Here is an 18,725-nt window from a genome sequence, read left to right as displayed (position 1 = left end):
ACATAATTAAATATACAATTTTTAAAATATTTAAAATATTTGTTAAATATATGTAAATATTTCAAATATTTAAATAATTAAACATTGAAATGTAAACATAATTTAAATATTTAAACAAATAATTAAACCAAAAATGTTTTTATTGTATTTATACATGACAAACGTAAAGATTTTAAATATTTAAATAATTAAAAATAATTCAATATTTTACATTTTTAAACAAATATTTATACATTAAAACATTTTAACATTTTAAATATTTAAAGTTTAAAATATTTAAATATTTAAAATATTTAAACAAGTACTTAAACATTCATAAATCAAGATTTAGAATGAATGAGAATAGAATGAGATTTTTTTCGCCAAGTGTGCGCTAACACACAATGATCTTTTTGTGTTTTTTTTAGGAGCTCTTGGTACATACATATGTATATAGATTCAAAATGGAATAAGCTAGAAATTGATAAAGTGAAACAAAACAAGAAAAAATATATGGCAGTTGGGTAAGAAAAATTTATTTGTTTTTAATTTGTTAATTTAAGTTTTTTTGCATCTCAAGTAAATGTATCATCATGGACATATTTGTACTGGGGAAAAAAAGACAAAAGTACCGAGGTAGAAAATTGTTATTTCAGAGGTAAAACAAAAGTTTGATATTTTTTCTGTTAGAGATTGCTTAAAAAGTCTGAAGAGAAGCTTGATGTCTTTACTTTCATGCTTGATGACCATTTTGACATGAACATGTCAGAGAAAGTGCTCCTCTCCATCGCATTGCACTGCATTGCATCAGTTGAACGTGAAGCTTGTTGGAGCTCAGAAATACCTCATCTTTATAGTTTTCAGATTTACTCTCTTAATGTCTGGAGACAGCAGCACCTCTCCTTACAATTAGCTGAGCAGTTCAGAATGTGTGTATGTGTGTGTGTATTCTTCTGATGCATTTTACTTTATTCTGTACATTCAGATTAGCAGGAGACTCTTTGAGAACACAGTGCCTTGTGTGTTGCATGCTTGTGCACAAAGGTTTGTTTTAAATCCTGTGTAATATGATCCGTCTTTCACTGTAGCTTGCAAATAAACCCAGCGCCGGTGCTTTAGTGGCTGTTTGCCTGTTTTATGTGTCTGTCACGCCAGAGGTTTTATGTAGAAGACTGAAAATTGAACCTCCGAGTGATATTTCAGGCCGAGGTGAATCACTGGGCTTGAAGCTTCAGTAAATCAGTCCAGAAGAGCAGCAGGTTACGTCTCACTCCAACAGCAGATAGACATCATGGGTCAGATGTTCTACCAGAGACAGTAAAATACTGGACCACTGTTACACCACAGTAAAGGATGCATATCATGCCGCGCGATTACGACAGTCGGCAAAATGAAACCGCGTGAATGAATGTTGTTGGCAGCTGTAAAACACATAATTACAACATTACATTACATTTGTATGCAACACAGAAGGCACGTCAGGTAAAAATAATTACTTACAGTTTGTTTGTTTGTTGTTTGTTATTATTAACGACGGCGATAGATGTGTTATTGCTAGCCTAAAAAAAAAAATAATAATAACAATATGAACACTTGCATAATGTTTTCATATTAAAGTACAGTATAGTATCTATATATGTAACTGTTTTCCCCTTTTTTAAAGCAGCAATAGCTTTCTTTGAAAATAAAAGGGCATTACCAGCAGTATTAAAACCAGGCACTGCCTGGATGCGAATTCTTGACAGTAGCCTAAGGATGTGACAAAAACACCTGTGATTTACAAGAACACAGTTTGAGCAGTATATGGAGCTTTTGAGGCAACAAGGGCTGGATGAGGAACTTGGCAGTGGTGGTGGCCCTGAAAGAATACCTTTAATCCAAAAAGTTGTGCTCTTTCTTTGGTATATGGCAAACCAGAATTCAGTCAGAGAAACTGCAGACAAATTCAAACTTTCTCAATGTGTTGCCCACAAAACACTTTTACAAGTCTTAAAAGAAACATGTGAACTGGCAAAAACTTCATTCAGTGGCCGAATTCTGTGAGGAAGCAGAAGAGCACAGAGCACTTTTTAAGGATATGCAGCATAAACAAAGTGATTGGCGCAACTGACGGATGCCATATCAAGATAATGTAGAATAGACTACATTAACAGAAAAGGATTTTACACAATTCTATGATAGTGGACTTTAGGAGAAACACCCCTGCACTCCCCCCACTCACCATCATGAACAGCAATGTAAAAACAGTGGAGTCATTCAGGTTCCTGGGCACCACCATCTCTCAGGACCTGAAGTGGGACACTCACATTGACTCCACTGTTAAAAAGGCCCAACAGAGATTGTACTTCCTTCACCAGCTGAGGAAGTTTAACCTGCCACAGGAGCTGCTGAAACAGTTCTACTCCGCCATCATTGAATCTGTCCTGTGTACTTCAATAACTGTCTTGTTTGGTTCAGCTACAAAATCAGACATTAGAAGACTACATAGAATGGTTTGAACTGCTGAAAGGATTATTGGTGGTCCCCTGCCCACCCTTCAAGAATTGTATACATCCAGAGTGAGGAAAAGGGCTCAGAAAATCAATCTGGATCCTTCACATCCAAGCCATCCCCTGTTTTAACTCTTACTGTCTGGCCGGCGCTACAGAGCACCAAACATCAAGACTGCCAGACACAAGAACAGTTACTTCCCCCATGCAATCTACCTCATGAACAGTTTAATGTTCTTCCCTACTGTTCAATAAAAAGATGTGCAATACCACTTTTATTTACTTAATACTACCCTACATCTTATTCCATTCATTGTAAATTCTATTCTATTCCATGTATATACTGTACCACAACTGTACATAAAATTTTTAAGATTGTATTTTTCTGTATTATTTATTATTTTGCAATCAAACATTTTTATATTTTTCAAAGCAGCTATAGAAGTTAGATTAAATATATATATATATATATATATATATATATATATATATATATATATATATATATATATATATATATATAAATTTTTTATCAATTTAAAGTTATTACATGAAATAATTTTTAGTAAATTTTTGGTGTTGGATTTAGAAAAATCATTGTAATTAAAAATAATATAGTAAAAGTCATTTACACATTAAAGATTGAATTTCAGGTTGAATTTTTGTGGTAAATGCTTAATGATTTTTTATTTAATGTTTTATTTAGTTACATTGCATTTATGTTAACGCAGCATTAGTTAATAAATAATATATAATACAGCTCATTATGTTGTTTTAGATGTTGTTTTTTTATATATATTTTATTTTAATTTATAGAATTTAACTACATATAAAAATGCATTTATAGGGAATAAAGACATTACAGACTTTTAATTTGCTATATTGTTTTGTAACAAAGAATGTGTATATTTATTAATACAGTAATAGAGGTTGAAGAAGAAAATACATGTAAAAATAATTGTAAAGTTATTATTTTATTTAGGTACATGTTTGGTATTAGTTTTAGATAAATGCTTGTAATACCTCATAGTAAAAGTCATTATTTACACATTAAATGTTGGTTTATTTGATGCCGTTTGGAGAATGCATCTTTTTTTCTCACATATTCATCTAAGGTTGATTTTTGGGGTGAATGCTTAGTGATTTTTTTCTCAAGTTTCATGTAACTTTGTTGCATTTTTATGTAGTTTAATTCCTTTGCTTTTGTTTGTGTGTGTCTCATTCAGATCCCGAACCTGGCTGAAGGAGTTCGCATCCACGGTGAGAAGGTGACGGAGGCTCTTCGTCCGTTTCACGAGCGTTTGGAGGCGTGTTTCAAACAGCTGAAAGAGAAGGTGGAGAAGCAGTACGGCGTCAGAACACTAGTGAGTCCCAAACAAACAAACTGAGCCTGAATCATCACACATCACTCAGCCATAACCATCAGCCTTCATGCATTCATCTCTCATCATTCACGGATGTTGTTCATCACAGCTCACTTGCATGCATCACATTTCCTCAGGATGGGCTCTTACCTCACAATACAAACAGATCACTATGAACTGTTACACATATTCTCTTTCTGATTTGTGTGTTGCATGTTTGTCTGCATTTGTCTTTGTTGGATCTTGGCTTCCTCTCTTGGTTTCTTCCTCACTATCTTGGGACCTTGTTTCGTCTTGCTCACTGGGGAACACAATGCATTATTATTTTAATATGCTGCTTTATAAAGATAAGCTGCTTTAGAATATATACTGTGAAAAGCACTACTGAAATTTTGAACTGAATAAAGTCATGGCAGCTGTTCGATGATTATGGGGCATTGTACAATTGCAGTTTTAAATGCTCTTACTTGCTTTAATAGTCTTGCTAATTTTTCAAAGTCAACTATAAAAATCCTAACAGTCACTCATAGTATTATCAGGCTGAATACTTTTATTTGTCCGCTACAGCATGATAATATGCATGCAAAAATAAGCACCTTTTTTTTTTTTTTGTAAAACAAAATCCTTAACAACTTTCTGTTCAGAATTATGTCATTAATTATTATTAATAATATGAAAAAAGAAAAAAAAAATTTTTTTGTTTTTTTTGAATATTTTGGTGGTGTGGGGGAAAAAAGATAATTGCGACTTATTTTCTAAATTCTGACTTTATAATTAATATTATTATTATTACAACCTTTTTTAACCTTATATAATTACCTTTTTATTTATTTTTTTTAAGATTCCTCTTTTAATCAGTGGTATTATGTTGTAAATCAAATTATGATAGGTTTCTCATCAAAATGGTCTTCCGTATAAGCCTGGTCATTTTTTGTAACACCTGCCACCAATTTAATCATGCAGTTCATCAGTGCTGTTATCATTACCTTTTAATTAGGTCTAACAGTGCTGACAAGAGCACATCAGTCACTGCTACAGTTAAATTACTTAACAAAAAACCTTTTATTATTATTTAGTATGACCTTGTATGAAACGAGAAAGATTACTTATGAAGTTACGTCATACACATAGTTTTAATATATGATTGATGAGTCTCATTTTCATAAACCTTTAGTTTGAAACGCTTTTGCAATTGCACAGTTTAAAACATCTCATCTTTTTCCTTATTCACATCTGGTTGCTGTAGAAAATCATGTGTGTAGCACAAACAAATAGATTTTTAATTGTGTTAAATGTATTGATAATTGATATATTAAATATGTACAGATTCACACTGTACAGAATAGCCCCTCTCCTCCGGTCACAGACGTGCTGAGAGCCCTGACAGGAGAATGCTGGGGGTCCTTAAGAGGGAATGAGAGATGGGGACAAAAGAGTACGGCAGACAGGTAGAGAAAGAGAGCAAACGTGTGAGAGAGAGACAGATAGTTGCTGTAGCTGGCATGTATTGATCGCCGTGCTCTGCTAGGTGCTAGAATTAGCAGCGAAGCCTCCTATACAGTGTGTGAAAGAGAACGTGACTTGTGCTACATATCTGTTTCAAGGACAGCTCAGGGCTGTGTGACCGAGAGGAAGAGGGTAAGGAAGGTATGAGTGATTCATATATTCACACATATATGAGATTCACACACAGAAAGAGGGTCACATGAAAACAAGGACTGTACTTAAGCAATGCCTTTGCAGCAGGAATCTACTATTGAGGTAGACTACTAGTACTACTACTCTTAAGGTTTATCTGAAAATGAAATTAACATATATTGTTACTCATTTCACGTGGACAGAGATTAGGCAATCACAACACTGTGTCAGAAGGAGGGGGAAGTGGCCATCAAAACTTAATTCTGACTATTTTTGGTGCAAGAAAGTGTTAAATATGCCTCTTTTAAAGAACTGAATGTTGTGTTGTGTTCATGTGTGTTTCAGCCTCCCACGTCGGACGAGCGGCGGGGCAGTCGGCCGCGTTCAATGGTTCGCTCCTTCACCATGCCATCATCTCAGAGGCCACTGTCTGTCGTGTCTGTGACCTCCATATCATCAGACAACTCTCCCTCCAGACCGGGATCAGACGGGTAAACACACACCATCCAGACTACTGCTAGAGCAATATATCTGCAGATATTTCACCTTTCTTTCTTTCTTTTTTCTTTCATTCTTTCTTTCTTTCTTTCTTTCTATTCATCAAAGATTCCTGAAAAAGGTCACCTGTTTCTACAAAAATATTAAGCAGCACAAGTGTTTTCAACTTTGATAATAATCAGAAATGTTTCTTGAGTAGCAAATCAGCATATTAGAATGATTTCTGAAGATCATGTGACACTGAAGACAGGAGTAATGATGCTGAAAATTCAGCTGCGCATCACAGAAATAAATTACATTTTAAAATATATTCAAATAGAAGACAGTTATTTGAAATTGTAATAATACTTCACAAAGTAACTATTTTTGCTGTATTTTGATCAAATAAATGAAGCCTTGGTGAGCAATAAGAGACTTCTTTCAAAAACATTAAAAATCTCACTGATGCCAGACTGTTAAACAGTAACATACACACACAGTATTTCATATTTATATTAAATAATGTTTAATGAAACATATATTTTATGATGTGTTGAAAGCTCAAAGAATTGTAATTTTCATTCTATATTTATAATATATATTAAGTTTGTTTTTATTTTACTATTGCAAATGAAAAGTTTTTTCTTGTTTAATGGGAGAACTAAATGTAAATGTGTAATCAAACATATATAAAGTATATTTTTAAAAATATAATACAAATGCAGCAGATGTAATTATAACTTTATATTCATAAAAAAAATGTAACTACCTTTCTAATCTTTTTGTATTCTATCTATTTTTCTTTTCATTTATTATACAATTATAAAAAAAGACCTCTAACACTAGCTTGCTCTATTCTTTTTCTATTCTATCTGTTTTCTTTTTATTTATTATATTATTTAAAAGCCCTTGCTATGTGTACTGTGTTTAGGCTAACTGAGACTTGTTATAGCACTTGTATATCATTGCTCTTTTGTTGTTTTTGATTGCTTCCATTGTCCTCATTTGTAAATCGCTTTGGATAAAAGTGTCTGCTAAATGACTAAATGTAAATGTATATTTATACATCTCTAATAAGATGTAAATAGTTTAATTGTTAATTTAGCTAATAAGTACAACTAATGACTGAATGTAAATCTCTCTCTTGATATCAGCATCAGCCGTTGAAAAAGCTGTATTAGTGAGCACTGATCCAGACCTCTGTTGAATAGGCTGGATTCTTGACAGTGATTTATTTTCTTCTTATAGCCGTTGGAGGACTAGTACAGAACGTTTCCTCGGTTAGAGTGACTTTTCTGGTTTCCATAATGCAGCTCCATCTCGTCTCTCTGCGGGCGATCTGTTCCCTTTCTCACACTTACAGCCGTAATGCACCGAATCACCTGCTGCTTCTCCAAGAAGATCATCTTTTTACACTTTGAGAAGTTCCTTCAGTTCAGACAGAATCAGCTGATGCAGTCAGATGGGTTTATGTGTGTAAAATCGACATAAATCCACCGTAATGCACGTGGTGTTGTGGCCTATCACTTTACCCTGTCAGGTTTGTGACAGTGTAGCGCAGCAGACACACAGATGCCAGCCAGAAGCATTAATTAGCGCATGTTTGAAGAAAGTGATTCTATCAGCGATGCCCTCCACTGCTGTTTAATTGTGAAGGGCAGCACTTCACGAGAGCTTTCATTTGATTACTTAATCCAGCTCATTAAAGCGCTTTGATTCGCTTGAGCCAGAGATTCTGCTTCGCTTTTTCGTTGCTTCGCACTTTACAAAACTGCCTGTGAGTCTCATTATCGGCCAGGTCAGCAGATATGAAACACACACTTTAATGCAGAGATATTCACTTTTACAGGCGCATGTTTGGATGGATGATGTAAGATTTCTCTCCAGCATCGCTACGTTTTTAAGAAACTAGTTAGTTCTGCGCTTTGAACCAGAAATCCAATAGTGATGACAGTTTTTCTGTGCGGAGTCGAGCTGTCTGGGTTCACGTACGCTTGTGCTAACAAATACACTTACTGTGCTTTTCATTTACTTTATGAAATGGCAGATAAGGATGGAGTCGACGTGAGAGCATTTCGAGTCAGGGCCGCTGCATCTTATGTTCATCAATCATGTGCTGTTGTGCTTTGCAAACTTGAACATTTGGTTTCCTATGATTTATTAAACGCTGTTATTGCAGATTTTGTTGATTTAAATGGTATTTGGGTATCATTAGCTTGTTGGCACAATGGTTTCTCACAAATACAAAATTGATTTATATATGATAATGCATCAGTTAGACTGGGTTAAATCATAAAGCACTGTATGTTATTTTTAACAGCTTTAATTAATAATTACAGCAAACTGAGGACTTTTAAGAACTTGTTTAATGGGAAAAAATATATAAATATTTAATGAAAAACATTAAATAAAACATACAAAAAATATTTCTGGCCTTTTTTTTTTCATTTTTGAAATTAAATTAAATTTTTAAAAATGTTTTAAGTACTTATTTTAATATTACTGTTTTTAAATTACAAAAAATTTTCTTCAGAAAATGTGTTTAAAGAAAAAAGAACATATAAATGTTAAATTAAAAATATATCTCAGACATATTTAAAAAATGTAAAGAATTTAATTTATATATATATATAATATATATATATATATATATATATATATATATCTATATATATATATATATATATATAGTCATTTTATTATACTAATAAGATGCAAATGAAAAACCCTTGTATAAAACTTGAAAATGAAAAATGTTCTTATGTAAGGTGAATTTCTTATATTTATCTTAAAAATGCAAATAATTTGATCAAATTTAAATAAAAAATTTAGTATTTTTATTTTAATGTTTTTATTATTATTTTTAATTGATTGATTGATTGTGTTGAAGTCTATGAAAACATAGCTAAGTACAAATATGAACAGCTCAGCTGACCAAGCCAGCAGAAAAAAAAAAAATATCCCCATGATTGAGCCCTGATCTCTGAAATAACATGTTATAAAAATAGAATGTCATTTTCAATTAACTTTCACGGTTGGTTGGCATTACACTTTAGACTGTACACCAGAAACATGCTCTTGATTTTAAAGTGGGAGCTAAATGTCAAATGAGTGCTAATATTTGCTCAAGACCTCATAAGAGGCTTCTCTGTGATATTAAACATTCCAGCAGTCTTATTCAATACAACGCCACCCGCCGCTCAGTTTCCTCGTCCTCCTCTCTTCAGCTGATTCCTCTTCTCTCCTTCATCTGATAGATTTGCCTTGGAGCCTCTCTTACCAAAGAAGCTGCACTCTAAGTCTCAGGATAAACTGGATCGAGACGAACCGGAGAAAGACAAGAAGGAGAAGAAGAAAGAGAAGAGGAACAGTAAACACCAGGAGCTGTTTGATAAGGAGCTGAAGACGTCTGAGATCCCGCTGCAGCCCAGTGAGGCGGTCATACTGTCAGAGACGGTGAGTATCTGTCCACACAAACCACACCAATCCATACACAAATAAAGACTTCACTCTCAGCCAGGACAAGTTTCCAGTACCAGTCTCTGAAAGCAAACGTACTGCATCAAGCATCCAATCACAACCAGAAGTAGAAACCAAAGACAAAATGTTTGCTTTTGCGGATGCATAAAATGAAATGTTATAAGTAATATAAAGAAGAACATGCAACATATCTGGCTCCCATTTCACCCCAAAATCAAAAAGGAAAGAAGGAAATGACGTCTATAATCTAACAGCGTTAAGATGATGTGCATTGCTTTGTTATTTTCAAGACAGTTTAGTGCATTTTTCCTCCAAAACTCTCTTTACTTAGATGCAATTGCATTTTTTACTTTTGATTTTTGTAATTCTCTTTATTTTTCATTATTGTAATGTAGTCATTTTTAAAATAATGTAACAATGGAAAAATCATAATCCTTAATTTTTTGATCACAAAAAGAAAATGTCATTCAATATCAAAATGTAATTTTTCTCCCCTCCAGTGTTATTATTAACTACAAATAAAGCTGATTAAAAAAAATGCAAATATTGGATTAAAAAAAGTAAATAAATAAATGTAAATAAATCGATTGAAATATTGTATTGCCAACTAACTAAGATAAAGCAAGTTGAAGTGCTGAAATTATTAAAACTAAATAAAACTTCAGTAGATTTAAAAAAGCAGAAACTATTAAAAATGACAAGAAAATGTACTAAAATTAAAATGAAAACAGAAAATGTAAAAACAAAAGTTAATTCAGAATCTTGATAAATACTATAATAGTAATAGTAAATGTAGTAAAATACTAAAATGACTCTGATTCCCTGAAATTGGATCTGTGTTCTTGACAGGTTTGTGATGTTCACATGATTTGGATGCAGTGTAAACCGAAAGACTCTCATTTGTTTGCTTTCCGTTTTAATGAATCCTTCCTAGAGCAGTCCTTTTCATCTTTTTGTTTCTGAGGCTGTGTGTGAAATGAGGCACACGTCTGAATCTGCACTTGCGAGTCTCTTCAAGCTCTTTGAATACCAAATGCGCTCGAGCAGCTCTAGAACAAACAGCACGTAATAAGAAGAACTTGACCCATTCAGAGCCTCTCTGACTTCATCGACTTATGTGGCATCATGAGGGAAGTGTGTAACCTCACCGTTCTGAATAAAGAAAAACTAGCGCACATAATTACTCGACCCTGGACCTTCTGCATAGTTTGTCTTTTATAAATCATCATAATGACCTTGACCCTTTCTATAGGCCTCTGACCTCTGCGATTCACAGTCAGCCGATAAAGCAAGAGCTAAATAATCTGATTTACTGCCCGATTAATCTGTCATGTTGATAACAAGCCCGCCTGGGTCATCTTTAACGATCATTTTTTAATTGTTAATGTCTTTATCTGAGGAAGGACAAAGAATATAAATGTTTAAATAAGTGTGTGTGTGTGTGTGTGTACGTATATATATATAAAAAAAAAAATGTTGAATATATAAAAATAAAAAAAAAATACATACATACATAAGTAAATTAAATTTATTTTCTTTTATTTTCCTATTGCAGATTTAATACAATTTTATAAAACTTGTTTAATGAGAAAACTAAATACAAATGTTTAATAAAAAAAATATACAAAGTATATTTCTGACATTAAAAAAGCAAAGATCTTAATGTTATTATTAATTAATTATTATTATTCAATTTATCTATTATTATTTCATTTATTTTTATGTTTTATAGTTTTTATTATAATTCTTTTTTCTGATGCCAAAAATATCTTCCTGTTAAAAAGATGCATATTTAAAATATTTATTTTAATTTCATTGGTGATTCTGAGCAGCAGTTTACACTGCAGAAGTGTTTATAAATGTTTCAAATTTGTGCAAATTTAGAATTGGATGTTTTCAGCACGTACCACATTAGCATAAACGTTACTTCACTCAAATAATATGCAAAATCTGAAATGAAAAGACTAATTTTAAACAACATTTGTGTTATGATACAAAACCTGATTCAAACTAAACCTGCTCAAATCTGCACTGGCTTTACCTTCTATATATGTAAGTTTTGCGTCGTGCCCTATGTAGATGATGTATCGTGAACAAGCAGGTTAAAACATGTCAGCAAGTTCAGGGTGACACAGAGTCATTTATTTGGCCGTCTGAATCCTGCCTTTGAAGTTTATTCTACTGATGGTATATTAATGATGGTCATTTACAACTGGAATAATTCATGATCCTGCTGAATTATGCCTTAGATACACCTGTATGCTCATGTAAATGGACCTGAACTGTTTGAATTGCTCATTTTTTACTTATTTTCCCCGTTATTATTGTATCCATCCATTTCACTTTCTATTTCCATGGTCACATTTAGTCTTGATTCATTGAATCCTTTCATTACTGATTCCCAGAAAGCGCGGCTCTCTCTGTAATGTCTATCTGTCATGTTTTCCTCTCTCCAGATCAGTCCGTTGAGGCCCCAGAGGCCCAAGAGTCAGGTGATCAACTTGCTGGGCGAGAAAAGGCTCTCGGTGTCTCCGGGAGTCCCTGCCAACCCGTCTGCGCCCAGCGTCCCACCTCCCATCACGCCCCGGGCCAAACTGCAGTTCAGCTTACTGTCTGGATCCAGTATGTCATACTTCACACTGATCTGCCATTTTCCCCTCACGTTTTATCTCAAACATGATGAAACAGGGCCAGTTTTACTAAAGCAAGCAAGGATAAATAGTTGACAAGGTGATAGTTGATAAGTATACAACAGTAACTTAAATTTACAAAAAGATCTGGCTATTTTGGGAAGAAAACCCCTCCAAAACATTTATATGTAATTCAAAATCCAGAGCTGACATGTTGGCATCATTTGAATAAATGAAGCTGAAATACTGCTGTAAATAGGAGAAATTCAGCATGGAGATATCTACTCAATCACACATCTGAACACCTGCAAGCCTGCAGCAGTCTGCATATATGAAATAATAATAAATAAAAGAAAACTGAAATGCAGCAGAACTACTTTTGGCATCAGATATTATCCTCTGGTGTTGTTTCATATTTTAGCTGCTGGAACAAATAGAGCTGTTGACAATTATCCAAGTCCTTCAGTCGGATTTACATTTATCATTTAAAAGTTTGGGGTCGATAAGACTTTTTTAATGTCTTTGAGAGAAGTTACTTATAGTGAACTATTACAGTATTGTGAGATATTACAAGTTTTCTATTTGAATGCATTTTAAATTGTATTTTAAAACATTCTTTAATGAATAGAAAGTTCAAAAGAACAGTGTTTATTTGAAATTTTGTAATATTAAACATTTCATTTTTGATCGACTTAATGCATCATTTCTATTAATTTCTTTAGAAAAGCATCTTCCTGACCCCAAACTCTTGAACTGTAGTGCATGTAGTAGTTGTACAGTAGTGTAATTTCCATACTGTTTATTTTCCTTTTAATATTAGCTGTTAAAAAGAAAATCAGTTTGGTTTATGACTTTATTTAATGTGTAAAAAAAACAGAGTATTTTTCTTTCTATAAATCATTTTTTCTTCATTTTCCTCATGGAAATGAATGGCTTGCCGTGATCATTTATTTCTCCCACATTACCAGCTTGTCTATAAAACACACATCAGGACAAACTTTCAAGGAATTATTTATGGACCCAGAAAAACTTTTACAATTTTCATCACAAGTACATGTAAAATAATCTTTTATAGAATTGTCGAATTTGTAGAATTTATGGAATCTTGTCTTTTGTCTAAGTAAAATTTAATAAAATGTTTCATTTGTATCTGCCATTTAAATACAACCAATCTTTCTCGCACAGTAAACCACACCCTCAAAATACGAGAGGTTTGCTGCCGTGATCTGCTCCGTCTCGTGCTGTAGTCTGATGACACACAAACGTAACGCTGGGGTGTGAAACGCAGGACTCTGGTGTTAAAGAACTCACATGAAAGCGTGTCTGAACTGGTCTCCCACTCGCCGCTTGTGAAGATGTGTAATGGATTCAGGCTTCGCGAGGCGTTTACTCTCCCGTGGGTTCAGCCCGCTGTCTGAATTCTGAGTTTGCACCGCATGTCGTCATCTGTGCTAGAATCACTGCGCAGGCCTCCTCAAACAACAGATTTACAACGATTTAAATGTTTTAAAAAGGATTGTATCATAATATTGATCTCAACAGAGCTTTGTCTTGTTTCTACACAGATCTGGAGCTGAACGGGACGGGTTATGGAGATAAGGGCGAAACTCCGCCCCCACTTCCTGTCAAGAGCAGCATGGGCGACTATGGAAACCTGATGGACAACTCTGACCTGGCCAGTCCGACCACGCCCCCTCCTCCACTGCCACACCAGCGGGTATAACACATCATCCATATCCATCAAAGACCGTCATACATATTTATGAAGTGCTTTACTGCTTGATCTTCATTTCCATTATTTGTACATGATCATTAGTGCTTAAAAATCCATTAAGAAGTGTGTTCCTGTTGTCTGCTCTGAGGACCGTCAGGTGCCTTCAGAGGCAAAACAAGCAGAAGAAGTGTAGGAGTATATTGAGGCTGTTTGTCAGTGTACTGGATGCTGACGCAGTGAGACTCTTCTCATCACAGATGTGCGACTGTCTGAATGAACAGTGTGTGAAGCGGTCAGGATTTGTGTGACGGTCAAACGGAGCTTGACCAGAGTGGCTGAAGGTGCCCTTGATCAGCTGCTCGTCTCTGCAGGCTTTTGCTTTTAAGAAATCCCACACAGTGTTTAATAACCCATAACCTGAACTTCTCTGCAGCTGCTGGAAGTTCCGTCAGATGACAGTGTTAAAGCTTGAAACAGCTTGAAGTTCCTTGCTCTGCGACTAATATTGTTTTATGATACACTTAATGTTCAAACAGTAAGATTTTGTTAACGTTTTTGAAAGAAGTCTCTTATGCTCAACAAGGCTGCATTTATTTGATCAGCAAAAAAAAAACACTAATATTGTGAAATATTATTGCACTTTTAAAGAACTGTTTTCTATTTGAATATACTTTAAAATGTCATTTATTCCTGTGATGCATAGTTTAATTTTCAGAAATCATTCTGATGTGCTGATTTGTTGCACAAGAGACATTTCTTTAATAATTTTATGGAAACCATGAACAGCATTTATTTGAAACAGAAATCCTTTCATGTCTTTCAATGCATCCTTGCTGAATTAAAATATTAATTTATTAAAAAATAAAAAGAAAACATACTGAACCCAAACTTTTGAACGGTAGTGTATATAAAATGTTTATATTTTACTATTTTATTTATACTTTTTTCTCTTTATTTTATTAGTATTAGATCTTACTGTATTATTAATTTAATCACTTATTATTATTATTGCTTATAGTTACTTAAAGTTGTAGATTAGACACACATTTAATAAAAAATATATTACATTGATAATATATGAAAAGGAACTTTATATATTTCATTTTCATATCAAGAGACCAGATTATCACAGAGACTTTATTTTTATTATTTATGTCACTCCATTATTACTGCTTAAAGTCAGAGATTAGACAAATATTCTATAAACATATACAAAAAAATTATAATAATAAATGAAAAGGAACAAAATATAAATTTTATAAATATTTATATTTTTCTATTTATTTATAATAAAATATTAAAATCACTCAAGTGTTTTAAAAACTTGACTTCTCTTTTCCTCATGTTTCCAGCACCTTCCGCCTCCGTTACCCAGCAAGACCCCTCCTCCTCCCCTCCAAAGACCACTCGAAAGCAGACCTCCATCGATTCGGGAATTGTCCAATAAGCCAGAAGACGGCATCGTCAAACGGAGACATCCACATCGGCCCTCTTCCAACGATTTTCCGTCAACGTCCCTGACAGTATGGCATGATGAATACCTCACCTCAGCCCCGCTCATAACGGCTGATTATTGTCCACTGCCGGATCAGAGCCTTCACTCCAGTGACAATACAAGCTCACATCACTCCAGGCACCAGACCACAGCACATATAGATATAGAAGTGTAACTGGAGTCAGGGAATTCTGGGTATTTTTGGCAGATGGTGCATGTTTAACTAAAATTCGACTTGAGATGAATTGAGGGTTTTCTCTCTTTTGGCAGGAAGACGTTTGTTATGCACATTATCATTGAGACACGTGACCAAATCAAACCATTTTGGTAATCGCATAATCAGTTTCCTCTTTCTCTCATTTTTACATGATATTTTTATCCTCAATATATACACATTTATGTACAGAGGTTTGTATATATGATTTTAGTTTATTATTTTCTTGAAAGTAAATTTTATCCTTTAATTGTTTTTGTTTCTTGTTTTTAATTCAGCATTTATAAAAATTGGCATTTTTATCCAAAAAGGGCTTGATTTTCTTTCTTTTTTTTTTTTTTTTTTTTATAAGAGAGGGACAGTAAAGATATTCTTACATGTATCTTTTATTGATTTTGTGTTGTTGTTGTTGTTCGTTCTCATTTGGAGTGAAAACAACTAAAAGTCATTGTACCGATCAAGTGTATAAACCACATAAAAGTATATCGATAACATTGACCACTCCAAATCCACTACTGACTTCTGAATAAACTCAATCTATTTGTAAAGTGCCTCTCGTTTGATGACATTTAGCAGATATCAAGTTTGTTTTGTCAGAATGACATCACCCAGTAAGGCTCTGTGCTCTTTGTGATGTTACCACAGGTTAACCAATGCAAAAAATATCAACACTGTCTGGAAAGTGAGGTAAGTTGAGTCTGAGGTGAGTTCATTTATCAAATCACTGCTTGTTGAAACTGACTCATAAGCTCAGTGATCAAGTCCTTGAAACCTGAAGAGCTACGTTTTCCATTTAGCTTTTTAGTAGCTTTCTACTTCACACAATGTTAACTGATGGACTGGAGTGGTGTGGATTATTGTGATGTTTTAATCAGCTGTTTGACTCTCATTCTGACGGCACCCATTCACCGCAGAGGATCCATTGGTGATCAAACTCCTCTACATCTTTAAAATTGTTGCTATCCAACCCAACTGTGTAACTGAGTTAAGTTTTGTATTCACATTTGAGAATGGGACATGATAATGTAGTGCACGACATGAAAGACCTGTGTGCGTTTATGTAAATGTGTGTTTGAGATAGTGCTGTTGGGTCACTGGGAACTAAAGAACGTGGGAAATGATAGAGAATGAGATAAACAGTTCCAGAAATGTCCAACGGCGTCAGACACGTCATGATATTGATACCCGACTGAGTCAGTTTCCCACGGTGCACTATCAACATCTCACCTGATTAATCCAGCTGAAGATTCCCTTTGAAAGGAAAGGTCATATTCAGGCATTTCATGATCAAATTCAATCAGACTCTCCAGGCTGAGCTTCAGATAAGTAGCTTAGTTTTTTCTTCAAAAGATATTTTTCTTTTTTTGTGCTTAGTATCATTTTAGTCACACTGCTGTCAGAACTGAAATAAACCCAAAGTTATATTTTATGCTTCATTGAGCAGTATAGCTGCATTCATTTAGCAGAATGTGTTTCCATGAAACAAATGACTTTGTTGTTTATTAGAGGATGCTGGAAAAAATATCCTGCTGGACTGTTGTTTTTTTCTTCATGTTAATTTTAGTTATTTATTGAGGATTATTAATTGGGTGGAAGTTAATTTTATTTTTCTTTTTATTTAAGAGGCAGAAAATAACTAAGTTTATCCCAAATGTTTTCCATGCATCTAAGTGAGAACTAATGTGTTTTGCTCCTTGGATAGTCCAGTGAAGCGAATTGCATGTCTTTACAAGTTTTTAATAATATATTGTCATTTTCATTTAGTTTAATTTGATGTACTAAAATAACCAAAACTTAAATAAAATGTATATAGATGAAAAAAAAAAAAAAAAAAAAAATGTAAAAAAAAAAAAAAAAAAAATGCATTAATAAAACGTAATTTATAAAAAATTTAAAATTATTAAATTTTAATAATTTTAAATATTAATATAATTCGATTTATTAAGTATTAAACGTTAACTTCAAATATTTAAGAAAGAATAAATACATTTAAAAAACATGTTTTATTTTTATTCTTCATTAAGTATAAATTGCTGTACAAAAAAATAGCTAAAACTGAAATAAAAATGAATTATATAGACAACATTAACAACAAAACAGTGTTACTTAAAGATCAACTAAAATAAAAATTTAAAATAAAATAAAACAAACTCAGTATCTCAGTAGCAAATAACACTGATGCAACTTTGATTTAAATGAACTAGAGCAATCTTGTTTTCTTGTACCAAATATAGTGATTGTATTTGTGATTTTGTCTGGAGCCACCATTGTTTAATGCTCTCTATGGACAGCTCTTGTAAAAGTCTTTTTAGATCCTTGAGGCTCAAATGTTGACCTAACATGCAGATCTGTTCATCCTCAGAAATCTTTCGTGCATCATTTTAAGTGTGTTCAGTATATGTGTCAGATCACAGGTGATGAAACCGTCACCTTGAGAGAAAAGATGATTGCATTTGCTTAAGCAATTTACAAGGCCAGCAGTGAAATAGACGTGGAGAACAAACCCAGTGTCATTTATGTACTGAAATATCCTCTCTGGTCAGGAAATCAATAACAGGCTGTAAGCTAGTGTGAAATGATGTCCTGCCACGGCAGATTGAGGATGCCAGCGCGTAATGTATTGCCTTCACTTCTGATTGACAATAAACAATAATTGTAATGCAAAACAAAGCTTAGTCCAAAGCTACACACTAACTGTCTCAGACGTCGACCCGTATAAACGTCTTATTACCGACAGATGCTTCGAGTCTCCTTTATTGAAATTCTTTCGCTGTTCTATGAATCACTTTGTGCTGTTCTGATTTTAATATAACTGATATATATTCATACAGGAGGGGCCGAAGGCTAAATTGAATCCATATTTCACTGTGATTGTGTTTGGTCTCTGTGGTGCAGTCTATCACAGCCGGCTCTGATTGGAGGGGAACATCTTCCATTGAGCCTCATCCGCAGCGTTCTCATAAACCTCATCTGTGTACAAATACAGATACAAACAAAAAATGGCTCGCTTGTGTAATTCTGGGGTGAATTTAGGTAAACTGGCCTGTTTTTTTGCTATCCGTCTCAATAAATCACTCACAGACCCAAATTCACCTTTCATACTTCAATCTAAATCTCACAAAATCTGTCCAGCTCACATTTCTCCATGAAATGAATCCATTGATTGACTGACTGACTGGTTGATGCATGCATTTATGTTTTTATTTTATTTTTATTCATATGTATTTATGCATTATCATTATTAT

General features: G+C 33.7%; 1 protein-coding gene across 1 annotated transcript in view; it reads left to right on the top strand.

Annotated features, from left to right (window-relative positions):
* The window catches only part of LOC109092652 (dedicator of cytokinesis protein 1-like), a 195,070-nt gene extending 179,042 nt beyond the window's left edge, over positions 1 to 16,028 (top strand). Inside the window, exons 47-52 of the mRNA XM_042768077.1 lie at positions 3,695 to 3,832; positions 5,816 to 5,961; positions 9,205 to 9,403; positions 11,884 to 12,049; positions 13,623 to 13,774; positions 15,124 to 16,028. Of these exons, the coding sequence (XP_042624011.1) occupies positions 3,695 to 3,832; positions 5,816 to 5,961; positions 9,205 to 9,403; positions 11,884 to 12,049; positions 13,623 to 13,774; positions 15,124 to 15,441 (1,119 nt within the window). The 3' untranslated portion in view covers positions 15,442 to 16,028. The remainder of the gene's footprint in view (positions 1 to 3,694; positions 3,833 to 5,815; positions 5,962 to 9,204; positions 9,404 to 11,883; positions 12,050 to 13,622; positions 13,775 to 15,123) is intronic.
* The last annotated feature ends 2,697 nt before the right edge of the window (positions 16,029 to 18,725 follow it).

Source organism: Cyprinus carpio, chromosome A12 (genome assembly GCF_018340385.1).
Source record: "Cyprinus carpio isolate SPL01 chromosome A12, ASM1834038v1, whole genome shotgun sequence".
In the NCBI taxonomy this organism is placed as follows: domain Eukaryota; kingdom Metazoa; phylum Chordata; class Actinopteri; order Cypriniformes; family Cyprinidae; genus Cyprinus; species Cyprinus carpio.
The sequence above is the reverse complement of the archived record's forward strand: the minus strand, read 5'-3'. Positions and strand labels throughout refer to the sequence as shown.